At 36.9% G+C, this 19,093-nt stretch overlaps 1 protein-coding gene across 1 annotated transcript in view; it reads left to right on the top strand.

Annotated features, from left to right (window-relative positions):
• LOC126334788 (DNA polymerase nu-like) overlaps positions 1 to 19,093 on the top strand; it is a 451,725-nt gene that overhangs the window by 269,646 nt on the left and 162,986 nt on the right. Inside the window, exon 8 of the mRNA XM_049997409.1 lies at positions 1,679 to 1,743. Coding sequence (XP_049853366.1) covers positions 1,679 to 1,743 — 65 coding nt within the window. The remainder of the gene's footprint in view (positions 1 to 1,678; positions 1,744 to 19,093) is intronic.

Genomic DNA, 19,093 nt, shown 5'->3' with positions numbered 1-19,093 from the left:
AATAAGAGGAAGGCAACCACTCACCTATAGCAGTCTGATGTGTGAAGCACAGAAAGACTTATCAGAAGATCGTATCCAGACTAGCTTTCAAGAATTATCTCACTTCTGGGCTAAAGTACACTTGTTCACACACACAGACATCCAAATGTACAATTATGAGGCCATGACAAGACTTTTTATTGATCCTGGATTATTTAAATCAGTTGCCTGAAATGATGGAAGTGGGAATGGGGATGGAAGTGGGGGTCGGGGGGGGGGGGGGGGGGGGTTATGGAAGATGCAAGGAGGGGTAGCAGGAAAGAGGCAAGTGACTCCACAGTTGCACAACAGTAAGAAAAGAGTACAGGGAATAGTGGAACAAATAGAGATGTAGGAAGAGAGTGAGGAGGAGAGGGGGAAGGAGAGAAGGATGAAGATGAGGAATGAGAAAGGGAGGGGAGAGAGAGACAGAGAGAGAGGTAGAAAATATGTAGCATGGGGGGGGGGGGCGGGGGGGTAGTGGCAGCAGAATGCAGTGCACTATCGGAATGCAGAAGAAGTGGCACGAATAGAACAAAGAAGGGAAAAGCTAAGGTGAGGCAGTGGGTGCAGCATAGGAGATGTTTAGGCCAGGGCATTGAGGGAGTGCAGGATATGTAAACTTGTGTTGAAAGGCTGTAGCCAAATGACATGCAGAGTGAAGCAGCTGTTGAAGACGTTTGTATTGTGGTGTGTAGCATTTTCGACAACTGGATGGTCAAGTCTGCAGTTTGCCTCAGTTTGGCAGTGGCCATTCAGGAGTAAATGTTACACTTTATTGAAGTGTAACAGTTTCAATCACAACTTCACATGTCTGTAAAAATAAAGTCAACCAATATGTTTCACCTCACATCAAGAATATACTGCTACATTCAAGCTAAAGAAAGAGGTAATTCATATTGTCAGCTGTTAAAAGTGTTAGGGCTGATGCAGTGTTTTTGCTGTCAGTGTGTCACCATTAAAATTGTGAGACCTGGCAATGGTTCATGGTTACCAAAATTGAAATGCTATAACAAACAAACAAGGTGTTAATTTCAGTGCCATAAATTTAAGTAATATATTCTCTCTTTAAATGTTCTTTGACCAATATGGTATTGTAATGGTACACTAAAATAACTATTAGATTCTGTTTCTACGTAAACTTTTTAGAGTGATTTGTATTATGTACTTATCAAAAGTAAAATTCACATGAGAAAACTACAATGTTACTAAGAGATGTGAGTCTCTCTCATCCCAGGATATGACTTTCTATCCATCCCCTTTGAAATTTTGACATTATATGCTTGTACATTAGTTTCAGTTTGTGTTGGTAAACACATGAAAAATTACTATGTGAGTTATTTCACAGTCTGAGATTCTTTCGTGTTTTCTTTCCCTACAATTACCTTTGACGAATATTGTTCTATTCAGTTATGTAAAGACATAGCTTATGATAACATGAATGGCAGATGTTTACAGTCAGTACTGATGTTACATGGTTTATATATGTTTTAGCCATTCATTTTACTTTTTTAATAAATCCAGATTTTAGAGACAAATAATCATGCCTGGATATATACAAACAGACAACAGTGTTGGCACTTATACTGACTTTTAGTGTGAAAAGCAACTTTATGCAACTATTCTCAGTTTGTTTTAATAATATTTGCCTTTTTTGTAGTTATGGAGACAAGAGGCATCTGTACAAATACAAAAAAACTGCAAGAAATGCAAAATATATTACATGTAAGTAATTTAATCATCACCGCAGTAACTGTCTAATATATTGTATAGTGGTAGCAAAATAATCAGTATTTCAGAAACAGTATTTCTAAACACTATTGTCAGGAACAAAATATTCATGCCAAAATAATTTACTTTTGCCACAATGTAAGTTCAAAGAATTTAATGTGATCATTAATGGGATGAATTGTAATTATGAACTATTTTTCTTGAAGAAAAATGTACAAACCTACATACTGATATTTGGTACCTACCATTTTGAAAATGATACAGCTGTCGTAACATTTTCTTGCTGATTTACGTAATCTGCAGTGTCACTTAGCTAACCCCCCATGATTATTTTAGAGAATAGCACATCAATTTCAGATAGATATCATAAACAGATGTCAGAAAAAGATAAACAGAACATGACAGAATCAGATAAAAGTTATTTATATTCCTCAGAATGAAGGTATTTCATATGTACCTATAGTCTTGATTGGGCTTAGGTTTTGCAGTTCGCGATACAACCCTGTATCTCTCTTAACTGTTCTTTCACACCCCCCATGACGCTACTTTTATTTCTGTTTTTCTATGCTTTTGGTATCTTCTCCCATTTCACCATCTTGTGTTCAAAGTCTGACAGAAATGAGAAGCAGACCTTTGCAGTTCAGTTTGTAAAACCCTTTTAATGTTTATATGTGCCCTATCACCTCAGTTTCTGATAATTTTTAGCCTGATTTTTCTGTCTTACTCATCAAACTTCTACTGAATCCATTTATTTTCCACATTTGTTACTGGCACTTGAACTGAAATATTTTGCAAACCAAAGGTGTATATGACTCCTTTCTGAACTAACATGAAACACCTTCTAGTCAGCTTTATGGAACAGATCTGTGAGATGTGCTATATTGTTTTTGTTGCCAGTTGATCTTTTGTATGCGTGCTGGAGAGCTTCTGTCTGCTTATGTATGTATGGCATGGTCATACTGAGTACAAAGCAGCTGTGATTTGATATAACATTTGAGATGTTGTCTAGTGTGCAAGCAGGTGACATGTCATTTTTATAAAAAATAACATATATTGCAGAGGAGCAAATATTAGTTGTTTTAGTAGGTTTGTTAGTATATGCTGTGCCTTGAATACTCCACAGCCAGAAAGATTCCTTTTCATAGTGTGATCTCTGGAATACATTATATGAATGAAGAATTTCTTCACTTTGTTTTGTACCTTCAGTGTGACTTCATTTTTAAGATTCAAATTTCACTATTTTTGTACTTTCGTCTTTTCTGGATAAGTTTTAGAATTATTCGCTGATACACTGCATTGTAATTTCATGTGTAATTTAGATTTACTTTACAATGCATGAATGATATGCTTATATCTCTCTGGAACAAGTCTCTAGAGTGGAGAAGAAAGTTAGAGACACACATTTTATTTAGTTTCAGAATAATGTAGGATATGAAGTACTTGATATAAAAGTGCTAAAATGAAATATATTACAACCAATGATATTGGTTTTAAGACCCTTCAGATTGTACTCATCAGTGAAGTTGAAGAAATGGATCTGCAGAATGTTCTTTCAACTTCTCCAAAAAACCACCATCCTAACTGATAACCGAAATATTTTGCAAACCAAAAGTGTATATGACTTCTTTCTGAACTAACTTGAAACACCTTCTAGTCAGCTTTATGGAACAGATCTGTGAGATGTGCTATATTGTTTTTGTTGCCAGTTGATCTTTTGTATGCGTGCTGGAGAGCTTCCGTCTGCTTATGTACGTATGGCATGGTCATACTGAGTACAAAGCAGCAGTGATTTGATATAACATTTGAGATGTTGTCTAGTGTGCAAGCAAGTGACATGTCATTTTTATAAAAAATAACATATATTGCAGAGGAGCAAATATTAGTTGTTTTAGTAGGTTTGTTAGTATATGCTGTGCCTTGAATACTCCACAGCCAGAAAGATTCCTTTTCATAGTGTGATCTCTGGAATACATTATATGAATGAAGAATTTCTTCACTTTGTTTTGTACCTTCAGTGTGACTTCATTTTTAAGATTCAAATTTCACTATTTTTGTACTTTCGTCTTTTCTGGATAAGTTTTAGAATTATTCGCTGATACACTGCATTGTAATTTCATGTGTAATTTAGATTTACTTTACAATGCATGAATGATATGCTTATATCTCTCTGGAACAAGTCTCTAGAGTGGAGAAGAAAGTTAGAGACACACATTTTATTTAGTTTCAGAATAATGTAGGATATGAAGTACTTGATATAAAAGTGCTAAAATGAAATATATTACAACCAATGATATTGGTTTTAAGACCCTTCAGATTGTACTCATCAGTGAAGTTGAAGAAATGGATCTGCAGAATGTTCTTTCAACTTCTCCAAAAAACCACCATCCTAACTGATAACCGAAATATTTTGCAAACCAAAAGTGTATATGACTTCTTTCTGAACTAACTTGAAACACCTTCTAGTCAGCTTTATGGAACAGATCTGTGAGATGTGCTATATTGTTTTTGTTGCCAGTTGATCTTTTGTATGCGTGCTGGAGAGCTTCCGTCTGCTTATGTACGTATGGCATGGTCATACTGAGTACAAAGCAGCAGTGATTTGATATAACATTTGAGATGTTGTCTAGTGTGCAAGCAAGTGACATGTCATTTTTATAAAAAATAACATATATTGCAGAGGAGCAAATATTAGTTGTTTTAGTAGGTTTGTTAGTATATGCTGTGCCTTGAATACTCCACAGCCAGAGATTCCTTTTCATAGTGTGATCTCTGGAATACATTATATGAATGAAGAATTTCTTCACTTTGTTTTGTACCTTCAGTGTGACTTCATTTTTAAGATTCAAATTTACTGAGAGTGAAACCATATTTTTGTGTTTCCTACATTCTGAAAGCATTGATCATTCCATATATTTTTGTTTTCATGGGAAGACTGAAGTCCTAAAGCAAGAGGCTTCAGATAATGTATATACTATTTCATGTTCGATTACAAAGGTCAATTGGCAGACTGGCAGGTCAAATATCATTTATACATTCATTCATACATCATGTTCCATATTTCCCAAGAAGGAGAACCTCCAGGAACGTGCAGTAACCTAGGGTATATATATATCAACAAGAAACAAAGGCAGTTTAGAAACTTGATCTGTATACTATGTTAACAATGAACTATTGCTATACTGCTATTCATGATTATGCCAACTAAATTTAATCAAGTAAATTAAAAAGAAAACAGGTAGTTGGAGAAACACTGCTGCCTCCTCAGTTATACTTGATAGCTACTATTCTTTATCTGCTATTGATATCTTAGTATTTATTTAACAGTGTTATGAAAATGATACTTGCTGCTCACCATATAGAGGATATGTTGAGTCGCAAGTAGGCACAACAAAAAGATTGTCAAACAAAGCTTCTAGGTCTAACAAACCTTCATCATATGAATATAATATAGAGAAACATTCCACGTGGGAAAAATATATCCAAAAACAAAGATGCTGTCACTTACCAAACAAAAGCATTGGTAACTGTGTCTGTATATGTGCAGATGGATATATGTGTGTGTGTGTGTGTGTGTGTGTGTGTGTGTGTGTGTGTAGGTGTATATCTGTCCTTTTTTCCCCCTAAGGTAAGTCTTTCCACTCCCAGGAATGGGATGACTCCTTACCCTCTCCCTTAAAACCCACATCCTTTCATCTTTTTCTCTCCATCCCTTTTTCCTGATGAAGCAACCTTAGGTTGCAAAAGCGAAATTTGTGTGTGTTTTTTTTAATTGTCTCCTGTCAACATACCAACGCTTTTGTTTGGTAAGTTATAGCATCTTTGTTTTTATATATATAAACCTTCATCATAATTAGACAACAGGCACGCGCACGCGCACACACACACACACACACACACACACACACACACACACACACACAAGCTCACATGCTTGTGCTAATGCAGCTCACACACACATCAGCAAAGTCTCTAGGCCAGACTGCGAGCTGCAGCACATGATGGGAGAAGCAAAGTGGGTGGTGTGGATAAGGAGGAGGCTAGGGTGGGGAGTGGGAAGGGGGAGGAACATAAGGGTAGGAGTGGGAACAGTATGGGAGCATACAGGGACAAGGTGGGGAGAGGGTAAGGCAGCTAATTGTAGTCGGAAGATTAGACATAGTGAGTGATGGAGGGGGGTTGGGGGGCGTCATGTGTTGGTTGGTGGAATAGAGGGCTATTTAGTGGTGGAATGAGAACAGAGAAGGGGATAGGTGGGTAAAAGACAATGACTAATGAAGGTGGAGGCCAGGAGTGTTGCAGGAACATAGGACATATTGTAGGTAGAGCTCCCACCTGTGTAGTTCAGAAAAGCTGGTGTTGGTGTGAAGAACACAGATGGCACAGGCTGTGAAACAATCATTGAAATGAAGGGCACTGTGTAGGGCAGCATGCTATGCAATTGTGTGATCTAGCTGTTTCTTGGTCTCATAGAATGCAACACAGTGGTTGCAGCCTAGCTTGTAGATCACATGACTGTTTTCACAGGTAGTCCTGCCTTTGATGGAATAGGTGATGCTTGTGACCGGACTGTAGTAGGTGGTGGCAGGAGGGATGTATGGGGAATGACTTGCATCTAGGTCTATTATAGGGATATAAGCCATTAGGCAAGGGATTGGGAGTGGGGGTTGTGTTGGGATGGACAAGGATTTTGTGTAGTTTCAGTGAGTGGTGGAATATCACTCTGGGAGGAAAGGAAGGGTATTACGTATGACATTCCTTATTTCAGGGCATGATGAGAGATGGTCGGAACCTTGGTGGGGAATGTAATTCCATTTCTGAAGTCCTGGGTGGTTCTGAGTCATGATGGGAATGCATCTCTGTGGCTAGACAATAGGGCTTTTGATGATGGCGAGTGAGTGGCAAGATAGGGCATGGGAGATCTGTCTTTTTACAAGGTTGGGAGGGTAATTATGGTCTGTGAAGGCCTCATTGAGACCCTTGGTATATTTCAGGATGGACTGCTTGTAACTATAGATGAGATGGCCAAAAGTGTCTATACCTCTATTGAAGGGACTTCTTGGTATTGAATGAGTGGCAGCTGTCAAAGTGGGGATATTGCTGGTCATTGGCAGGTTTGATATGGATGGAGGTACTGATGTTGCCAACTTTGAGGTGGAGGTCAACATCGAGGTTGAGGAGGATGAGGTGAAGTGAATGGGGGAGAAGGTGTTGAGGCTCTCACCCTTGATCCAGATCATGAAGGGTTCATCAGTGAATCAGAGTCAGGTGAGGGACTTGGGATTCTGAGTAGTTAGAAAGGATTCCACTAGATGGCCGATGAAGAGATTGAAATAGGATGGTGCCATGCAGGTGCCTGTAGCCATACCCGAAATGTGTTTGTAGATGGTCTTTTCAAAGGAAATGTAATTAGGGGTGAGGATATAATTGGCTATGGTGACTAGAAAGGAGGTTATAGGTTTGGAATCTGTCAGACATTGGGAAAGGTAGTGTTCAATAGCGGCAAGGACCTGGAAATTAGGGATGTTAGTGTAAAGGGAGGTGACATCAGTAGCAATGAGAATGGCAACTTGTGGTAAAGGAACAGGAACTGTGGAGAGTCTGTTGAGGAAATTGTTGGTATCTTGTATATAGGTTAGGATGTGGGCAATAGGCTGAAGGTGTTGGTTTGTGAGAGTGGAGATTCTCTTAGCAGGTTTCACAGTAGCTGTACACAATTGGACGTCCTGGACGGATGGGTGTGTGGACTTCATGAAGCATGTAGAAGGTAGGAGTGTGGGGAGTGGTGGGGATGAGGAGAGAAATGGACTCAGGGGGGGGGGGGGGGAATTCTGGGTTGGGGTTAAGGATTTGAGGAGAGAGTGGAGATTCTGCTGGATTTGGGTTACTGTGGCAGGGTTTTTTGGTGGAGGAATCTGACAGCTGGTGGAGTTGTTCTGACAGGTAATCTTTGCAGTTCAAAACAAGCATGATGGAGCATTTGTAAGCACGTAGGATTATAAGATTAGGATCAGTTTTTATGTGCTGGAGTGTGATTCTTTCTGTGAGTGTAAGGTTAGCTTGCATGTTGAGAGATTTGGGGGATGATAATGACCCAAGGTTTGAGGTAACAAAACTTTAGAAACTCAGGGGATGGTTTGGGGAAATGGAGGTGGATAACGGTTGGATGGAGGAGTGATCTGAGTCAGGCAGGGCTCAACATTGGTCTTTAGTTGACTGGTGGTAAAAAAGTGTTTCCACTGTAGGAACTGGCATAAAAACAGAAGGTCTTTAAATAGTCCTGCATGATTAAATTTTGAAGTGGGGCAAAGGGTGAGGCCTTTGGAAAGGACTGATACTTCTGTGGGGCTAAGGCGTTTGTAGGAAAGGTTCATGACTGTGTTTCGGATATGTTTAGGCTCTGGATCCTGTATGGTGGTGGGAGGGAATTTTTGAAAAGATTGAAAGAATGGTGTAGGTCAGTAAAAAGATGAGATTTGCTTTTATCTAGTTTTGTAGAGACATATTATTACCGCTTATTCAGGTCAGTGAGGAAATATGCTCTGGGTCATTAATTGTTTGATTACACAGCAGCACAAGATTGTAGTATTGTGTCAAAATCACAGTTATAGCACGACAAGTTTGTACTTTTTAGTGACATGATGAATTTTGTAATCTCCTTAAGGGTTGTATTCTTGAAGCTGATGTCTGTTGACAATGCCTGCCGTGTCTGCACAAGTAAATCTAATGCAACTGTACTTGTGTGTTTCAGTGTTTCTGGAATCTCAACCCCTAAGGGGGTAAAATAGGGGATGAAAGTTTTTATGGAAATATTTCATATCCAAAGCATTTTTGAAACTAAATCTCTGAATGAAAATAAAATTATGTACAGAAAATACTTTTACTAACATCTGACAAATTATTACCTTCACCCTTCAATAGTGTATGTTCAGAACAGTTTTGATAGGCTTAAATGTTATTGTATTGCTAAACGATCAGTTTGGCAAACACAAACAGTAATAATTCATATCCGTACTATGCAATGTTTGAAGGATCAATGACCTAGGAGTTTAGTCCCTTACCACCCTACCACCCCCCTTTAAAACAATAGTTATATGTTTTATGTGGTAAGCTCATTTTCACGAATTACTGAATAGTAGTTTCCTGGACTTATTTTATACATGATTCTATAGTGTGTTTAAAATTAGTTGCGACTTTTGAGGTTTGGCTCACAGGAGGGCACATGATGCCATTGCCCAGGTAACACTAACGGCAAGCTGGCTTTCCTTACCACGCCGCCAGCAGTTTGGATGGTAAAGCATCCCTGTTGCCATGCCGTGGATAAACACTACCATGTTATGCCACGCACTAAATGCTCCTATGTGCATTAGCTCTCTATCTAAAGTGGTATTTTCTGGTGCTGTAGTGTTCTTCAGTAATTGAACTAGTGTCTTGTGTTGGTGTTGCATTTATAAAATCAAGGCAGCACGTTTGAACATGAGATTTGCAAAAAAAGTGGTCGTCCAAGAATACATTCACTGGTTGTGAAGGTAATGTTGTGCTGCATAATATTTCTCTGAATTCGACAACGGTAAGGGACAATGCGCCATACCAGTCTGATGTGATGGATAAAGTTTCACTTGCAGAAGAAAGCAAATATTTTGCTCTAGGTACAAAGAAATGTTCTGTGAGATGAAGGCAAACATAATTTGTGTAAAAGGGAACTTTTGTACAAATCAACAACTCCACACTGCTATGTTGACAAACTGGCTGATATGAAAGGGCATAGTTTAATCAGGCTTCCTCCATATCATGCTTATTTAAATCTAACTTAAAGTATATGAGCCTAGGTGAAAAGTAATGTGACTGAGGAGACATGTATTCATGAAGGATTATGACAAGTTTTGAGTAATACGTAATTCTCTTGTGCCATGTCTAAACACAGCAGAGTTTACAAATATTCATATCATTGCCATTCTAATGCAGTTGAAAATGTGACAGAATTCTCAACAGTGTGTTATTAAACTAACAACTGAGTGCAAGGCAGGTCAATAGTTATGATTAAGCCCATTCTCAGTATTAAATTAAACTTGTAACTCTTCACTTATATTGTCGCAAAATCCACAGCAAATCTCTTTTCACCAGCTATTGACGGTCCTTAAATGTTACATTATTTCATCTAAAAAACTGTAGTTGCTTGAATATCACGTTAGATATGGAAGTTTTGCATGTCACTCTTGTGGAAAAATACTCTCCTCTTTGCGTGGTATCATTTGCTAAAAACTTGTTTCATTTATGAGATATGAGGGATTTATTAATATTTTATTCTGGCTTTTTCACTGGTGCATTTGTTTGTGACAAAGCCCTTTACATACATTCCATTTTCTCAACATAGAAAATAGATAGTGATATCGTTCCAAGTTTAAAGAATAATTCAGTATGTTACCTAAATTTCATACGGAGCTATATATGATCTAACAAACACCAAAAGCAAGTTCATGGGTACCCATATTTTTCACTACAAACTCTAGGAATGTTCTGTAGTAGTTTCCTTAATATCGAAATATCACATTAACATGACCATTAAGAAAATGATAGGCAGTTCATCATGAAGCTGACAAATAAAGCCATGAGATATGTGAGAATCAGAGTTTATTCCCAAATTGCTTCTTTAAGATTGTTTGAGCAAGATTGCAGAAAGGTAAGCTTGCATAGCTTGCCGTTCTGGCAGTCAAGCAAGCTTGACAAGTTCCAAGTTCAGCACACTCTGGCAACTACACTACCCAGTATTCACTGTGCACCGAACTGTCAAAAGTAACAACTAATTTTAAATGCACTATAATCACTTTTTTTCTGAGCAATGAGGGTGTTCTGAGCAAGAGGAGATTTCACTAAGAAAATAATTGGATGAAGCATGATAGAGTCCACATAAACAAAATAGACTGCCTTTGTGACATGTGGTCTCTAGTGCAAGAGAGAGTTCTTAGTGCAAAAGTTTCTGAGCTCAGTCTCTTCACACTACATGCTAAATGTAATGTTCCGTAGCTGCTTCGGAGTCTATGTGAATGCCCAGTAACTTGGTGCTATCAGCTCCCTGTAACTGGTGGTTAAGTGTCATTGAGTATTCCTCAGGGTTTTTGTGACTTAATTAAAACTACATATAATTTGACTTGTTTAGGTTTGTGAAACTGGTAAAAAAAACTTTCAATAAACTGTGATGGTGTCTGATAGCTCTCTATTATAGTGGTTGTTGTGCCTGCAAACATTGTAAATTTGCAATCAACAGTATTCAGAACTGCAAGACAGATCATCAACATATATTATGAGAAACAATGAAGAGCCTGAGACAGAATTGCACAGGGCTCTGTGATGAATACAATGAGGTTACAAAAGTCATGGGATACCTCCTAATATCGTGTTGGACCTTCTATTGCCTAAATTAGTGCAGCAACTCGACATGACATGTTCACAGTGGAAGTCCCATCCAAAAATACTGAGCCATGCTGTCTCTATATCCAAGTGTTGACGGTGAAGAATTTTGTGCACAAACTGACATCCTGTTTCTGTCTTACAAATGTTCGATGGTATTCTTGTCAGCTGATCTGGGCAGCCAATTCACTCACTCGAATTGTCCAGAATGTTCTGACATGCTGCACTGTCATACATAAAAATCCCTTAATATAATGTAAATGGACAGATAAAAAAATCTACTCACCAAGCGGCAGCGGCAGGGGAACAGACGCACAGAAGGATTAACTTTTGCAAGCTTTCGGAGCCAGTAGCTCCTCCTTCTGTTGGAAGAGTTGAAGGGGAAGGAAGAGGGGCAAAGGTAAAGGACTGGAGAGGTTTAAGGAAAGGGGTACAGTTTAGAAAAGTCACTCAGAACCCCGGGTCGGGGGATGGAAAAAAGACTTACCGGTAAGTGTCCCCTGACTTGGGGTTCTGGGTGACTTTTCTAAACTGTACCCCTTTCCCTAAACCTCTACAGTCCTTTTCAATCTTCCTTCTTCCTTCCCCTTCATCTCTTCCACCAGAAGAAGGAGCCACTGGCTCCGTAAGCTTGTGAAAGTTAAATCCTTTTGTGTGTGTCTTTGTAATCTTATCCTCCAATACGTCAACATTAATTTTTCCTGTCTCTTCAAAATCAAAAGCTTCGAGAGGCATAAGATATAAAAAAGAAAAACTTTTTACTTATCTTCATTTTCTCTTGTTGTTGGCTGCATTTCTCACATGTAGGGGTACATTCTTGAGTCTGAAATTTTGATTTGGCGGGTTCCTGTTGACTAAACAACTGATGAAGATATGTCTTAATTATGAACTTTATTCCTTGTCACATTTTCCAGGGTCATGCCGTCTTTACAATTCCCACTTATATAACACTACAAATTACATTCTTAGTGTCAATCATAAAAATATGTCAGACTCCACCAGAGGCATGCCCACTACTCCTGACATTCTGTGGTACTAACAATAATCAAAAGAATTTACAAACTGTCTTGACAAAAGAAGTAGCATCACCAAGTTATATCATTATTTTGTAAATGAATTCAGAAATAAATTTAATAATTAGCATTAGATTGTGCAATAAATAATTTGAATTTTAAATATGTCAGGTATTTCCTAATTTCAACATTTATAAAAGAATAGTAATTCTAACCATTATTACACATTGATTGTAACAAATTAATTTCTTTTTGTACTTGTTAGTGTCAAATATAACACATCATATAGAAAATCATATGAAATTCATTTAGTTAAGCAGCTGAGATAATGTTCAACTATAAAAGCTACTTGGTGTCAACATTTCTATAAAAAAAAAGGTTATGTTAGAAAAGAGTGACCCATTACAATATCCCCCTGACAAATTTTTTTTTCAGTTATGTGGAACATGCTGTCACAAGACAAATAACACGAAGTCAAAACCACAACATTACACCACTAAACTATAGAAATAAATACAGAGACAATGTAAATTACTAGTTTTACAATTTGTAAGTTTACATCCATAAAATCATTTGTTCAAAATCTTCAGAAGAGAAGAGAAAAATTTCACAGCCTAAGTGTATAATGAGTGAGCCAACTTGAAAAACTCACAACGACGAGTACAGACCAGAAGAATATACTCAGTCATGAGTAGGATTATAGTACAAAATCAATCAGCCACATAAACCAGAGTATTTGAGGATATGTTGACTCGTGAAAGGACGAAATATTGGAAAAATATTAGGGTCTAAGTTTAGGACGTGGGGACCGATCCATGAATCCAAACCAGCAAAATATGCTTCAACACTACAAAATTAATAAAGTTCATTCATATTAATAAGTTCAATCATATACAAAGAGTAATTGTAAGAAGCATCTAGTCTCAATCAATGGTTGTACGTTCTTCTCGAGTACACCCCCCCCCCCCCCCCCCCCCCGCACGCGCACACACACACAAACACACACACACACACAGTTGCAATGACCAGGGGTACCCAAAACAGAGCTAGGTATGAGTCTGTCCACAACTCACGTTCCAATTACGTGCAATATTGCAAAACTCAGGATAAATACAGGTAAACACAGTCATAGTTAGCTTTGAATGATGACATAATCGAGTAGCTTGAGGACCAAAATCAGTGTATGAAAGTAGATTTGTATACATCTTGTTATATTGTCTATACTAGTAAATATCTTCCACACTATTTTCTAATTGTCCATACAAACTAATGTATGTACGTAAAAGCCCAGAAAACTCATTTACACGCGTGAGTGTATACCTGTCCTTTCCTCCCACTAGGGTAAGTCTTTCCGCTCCCGTGATTGGAATGACTCCTTACCCTCTCCCTTAAAACCCACATCCTTTTGTCTTTCCCTCTCCTTCCTTCTTTCCTGACAAAGCAACCGTTGGCTGCAAAAGCTTGAATTTTGTGTGTGTGTTTGTGTTTGTTTGTGTGTCTATCAACATGCCAACACTTTTGTTTGGTAAGTTACATCATCTTTGTTTTTAGATATATTTTTCCCACATGGAATGTTTCCAACAAAGATTCCAAGACTTACAAAGCGGGAAAGCGCCGGTAGACACGCACAATAAAATAACACACAAACACACACACAAAATTACGAGCTTTCGCAACCGGCGGTTGCTTCGTCAGGAAAGAGGGAAGGAGAAGTAAAGATGAAAGGATGTGGGTTTTAAGGGAGAGGGTAAGGAGCCATTCCAATCCCGGGAGTGGAAAGACTTACCTTAGGGACACACACACACACACACACACACACACACACACACACACACACACACACACACATATATATATCCATCCATACATATACAGACACAATTTCATCAAATGGTTTGTCAAAGTGTGTAAACTTCTTAAGTTGATTCTTACAATACTATTTCAGAGTACTGTTCCTGTTCCTATAATTAGGACCATTCAGAAATTCACTTTTAATCTTCCCCTGTTCAGCTTCCAAGCAAAATTTATTTGAAAACATTTTTCGAAACTTTGGTATGTTTCCCACTGACTTAGATTTAGATTTATCTAAGACAACGCTTCACCTTCAAGACATCTTTTAACAAATTTAATTTTTCAATCATCACTCATTCCCAACACAAAACTATCTCTACAGTGGTGTAGAAAATCCACTGAATGTAAATTGCCTGATGGAAAACTTTTGATTGGAAAGTTGGACCATGCAATACCATTGTTCAGTGGAAGATTTTTGTGAATCAAACCTTCCTGAACTACTGAAATTTTTTGATGCAAGACATTTACATTAGTTAGCATACTGTTTCCAACATTCAATTTTTTTTTTTTTTTTTTTTTTTTTTTTTTAATGTAATCTACTGAAGTTCTGTACCATTTTCCCTTAATGGCCTCCTGTTCAACTCTGACATCATCAATGTTCTTCGTCTGTTGTGCAGATTGGTAACTAACTCATTTTCTGAAACAATAAATTTATTTTCTAAGATATCGACGTTTTAATCCATCTGACAACCCATTTTTTAGCTCTGAAACCTGATTACTAAGTTGATATATTTGGTATTGTACTCTGCCCATTTTACTGTTGTTTTCAGTTTTTATGTCATTTAATTGTCATTGTAGTGAAGTAAATTTGCTATCATTCCCCATCCTTATTTCAGTTAACTGCTCGTTCACTGCAGTAAATTTGATTTTGTTATCTATTTTTATTTCTGTTAACTGCACTCAATTTTGCCAAAATCTGTTGCATAATGTCAGTTTTAACTGTTTCTTACTCATTTTCCTAGCAATCACCTGTCCTTTCTTCCTGTGCAACAAAAAAAACTTCGTTATCAGTCAACTGATCACGGCTGATGGCCACACTTACCATCCCACACAACAACATTAATTTTTCTTCTCTCTTCAAAAGTTCCAAAAGCTTCAAGAGGCATAAGATATACGAAAGAAAAACTTTTTACTTGTCTTCATTTTCTCATGTTTGTTGCAGTTCTCATGTCTAGGGGTACATTCTTGAGGCTGAAATTTTGATTTGGCGGGTTCCTCTTGGCTAAAGAACTGTCTTACTCTTGAATGTTATTCTTTGTCACATTTTTCAATATCACACAAATCTTTACAATTCCCACTTCTATAGCACTACAAATTGCATTCTTAGTGTCAATCATAAAAATATGTCCGACTCCATCAGAGGCATGCCCACTACTCCTGACATTCTGTGGTACTAACAATATTCCAAAGAGATCACAAAACAAAAGAGCTTACAAACTGTCTTGACAAAAGAAGAAGCATCACCAAGTTATATCATTATTTTGTAAATGAATTCAGAAATAAATTTAATAAATAGCATTAGATTGTGCAATTAATATTATTAATTTTAAATATATCAGATATCTCCTAATTTCAAACATTTCTAAAAGAAGAGTAATTTTAATCATTAGTACATAACAATTCTAAAAAATTAATTTCTTTTTATATATTTTAACCTGAAATATAATGCATTGTATACAAAATCATGTGACATTTACTTACTTAAAAATCTGAGATAATGTTCACCTATACAACTATACAAGTTACATGGTGTTGGCTATTTCTGTAAAAGAAAACAAAAAAAAGGTACCTTAGAAAAGGGTGTCCCATTACATGTTCCCCTGCCATTGCTTGATGAGTAGATTTTTTAATCTGTCCATTTACATTATAATATCAATAATTGATTCTTTCATTGTTATGAAAATTCCTTATTTGTATGGGAATATGAATGGCTGCAGATGGTCTCTAAGTAGCTGAATGTAAGCATTTCCAGTCAGCGATCAATTTGATTGGACCAGAGGACCCAGTCCATTTCATGTAAATACAGCCCACACCAATATGGAGCCACCACTAGCTTGCACAGTGTATAGTTGACAATTTCGGTCCATAGCTTTGTGGTATCTGTGCTGCACTTGAACCCTACAGTCAGCTCTTACCAACTGAAATTTGATCTCATCCGTCCATGTTACAGTTTTCCAGTTTTCTAGGGTCCAACCAAACCACACTAACATTTCCCACACTGTCTTAATGGAAAAGTTCATCATATGTCCAACATTGATTTCTGCATTTATTTCAAGCAGTGTTGCTTGTCTGTTAGCAATGACAATTCAACACAAAGGCCACTGCTCTTTGAGATTTAGTGAACATCGTAACCACAGCATTGTCCGTGGTGAAAAGTAATCCCAAAAATGTGGTATCGTCAGGATGTTCTTGACACTGTGGATCTAGCAATATTGAATTCTGTAATGATTTCCAAACTGGAATGTCCCATGAATGTACCTCCAACTACCATTCCATGTTCAGATGCTGTTAATTCCCGTCATAAGACCATAATCGCATCAGGAACCTTTTCACATGTAGCACCTAAGTACAAATGACAGCTCCACCAATCAATGCACTGCCCTTTTATACCTCGTGTACACAATACTACCACCATCTGTATATGCACATATCACTATCCCATGATTTTTGTTTCCTCATTGTAATTCCCCAGTCTGATGTGACAGCTACTCTGATAAATAACAAGGTATTTTGTTTTAGTTGTAGCAGTTTCAACTTAACTATGTTTATTCTGCAGCTCTAGCTTTCATATTCACCTACTCTAAAAAGGTTTAGAGATTACAGCAGAAATTACTGGGATAGCATGGATACTGCTCTGGTCATAGTGGATGCTTCTGGCAATCCAAGCTAATCGCAGCTTGAAGTGGAATCCAATACTGCAGTAGGCTTAATTCTGCAGTTTTAATGAAAACAAACTAAAATTAAACACAAATGAATCTGTCTATATTGAATTCGATCTTGGGAGGCAAAAACTCGTGAAAACCAAATCTTAATGCGTGATGAATACATTAAAAAACAATACTCGACCAACTTTCTTGGCCTGACACTTGATGCGGAGTTAAACTGGTCTGATCATGTGAATGATATTTGCAAAAAGCCAAGTACTACCATATATGTCCTAAGAAAACTGACACCTTTTCGTAACATCACCACTCTGAGGCAAATATATTTTGCACTGTATGAATCCCATCTAAGCTATGGGTTTGAGGTATGGGGATCCAACAGTAAAGGTAATATGAAAAGTGTACTTGCCTTACAAAAGAAGGCACTTAGAATTATAGGAACGAAATGTGCCAGGGAGTGCTGCAGAAATTTAAATACTAACTGTTCATAACCTGTATGTGCTGAAGATAATCATTATGGCAGTAAACAGTAACAAAACACTTAATAAAGAAATACACGATAACAACACTAGAGCTAGAGAGAGACCCCACATCATCTCTCATAGAACAACACTTCATGAGAAAAGCCCTCACTATGCAAGCATAAAACTACTGAATTTCTTCCATCCTAATATCTCCAAATTGCCCATTACAAAACTAAAAACAAAATAAAAATCATGGCTCATAAACAATCCTGTATATTCAATAGATGAGTTTCTAGATTTAGTAAACTCGTATGATGGAAGACCATCTATCTAAAAATATATGTAATCTCAGATCTTAGAGTGTGTCACAAACTGTAAATATTTGAATGTTTGCTATGAATACTATATCACAAACAGTAGATTTCTTAATCTAAGTATGGCAATAACAATTTTTATGTATAGTCCATATATGTAACTCTGTTCTCTCAACTAAATTTAGAAAAAGTTGTGTAGATAAAAGTGCCAGCCAATAATATGTAACCCTTGTGAGTAAGTCTCTGACTTATCGAGAAGACTGGAACAAAAAAGACCTTTTTTTGTAATCAGTTGATGTTGGATCAAAATAAATAAATAATCAGCCACAGAAGTAGCTTCTAAACACAAACATGCTTGTGCAAGCCATACTCTGTATGGTTGACCAGCTGAGGAGCATTGCAACAATCACTTGTTAAAATGCCACCCTTAAATGTGTGAGAGGAAAGAAGCATTTTAATTAACGCTAATGCTGAATGAGAATAAAATTTACAATTTTTGTAGTTCTATCTATAACTGGACAGTGGTAATAGTGAATTGCCAATCATACCATCTGAGCAAATTAATAGTTTGGCCCTCTACCATTCACAGGTATGTAGACAAGTGAAAACTAGAAAATTTCATTCACAGTTAATGAAAGTTCACATAATAATTTAGCTACTACATATGAAGAGATACTCAACTTTGATATCCTTAGGAGTTGTTGCTTCAGAAAGTCCCAGCATTCGACATTGCTGATGTACTAATATTTAAATAAAACATAGAGTATTTCACTTTTCTTGTTTTGACTTATGATCAGTTTCGATGTTCATTGAAGATGTATACATTTCTTGTCTGATAGCCTCCAAAAGAGTCTCACAAAACAGCTCGCAAGAAACAATAATGCAGACTGACTGACTCTCTCACTGCCTCTTGTACTACTGACTTAATACTCCTTGTGGCTTATGTGCCATTTCCATTAATATAAAACTAAACAGTTGAATACTTTGTTAAATGTAAGATTTACAAAATAACAATTAAAATTGTTAAATGATTTTCATTACTCACATCAAAAAATGGGCCACATATTGCCTTACATGTTCTGATATTCAATTTGGAAAAGTTCACTTAATTTCACATACAATATCAATGAGTTTTATATTATAACAATTTAAATTACATTTTAGTTAATTATAAGCAAATAACTTTGAATAAAATATTGTTAAGGGTATTTTGGATAGCTCTCAAGTAGAGCTATCACTTTAAGTAATCATTATGAATAAATATCTTAGCTTTTCAGAAATAGTGGAGAAGTAAATTTTCAAGAATATGAGTTGCAACATTGTTTTACAGTTCATATCACAAAATTTTAAAGTTGGTTTCTTAACAAATGGCTTACTTCCCTTACTTGCTAATATATTCTGGGTAACATGTTAAT

This window comes from Schistocerca gregaria, chromosome 2 (genome assembly GCF_023897955.1).
Source record: "Schistocerca gregaria isolate iqSchGreg1 chromosome 2, iqSchGreg1.2, whole genome shotgun sequence".
NCBI lineage: Eukaryota > Metazoa > Arthropoda > Insecta > Orthoptera > Acrididae > Schistocerca > Schistocerca gregaria.
This window is presented reverse-complemented; position numbering and strand designations above follow the sequence as displayed.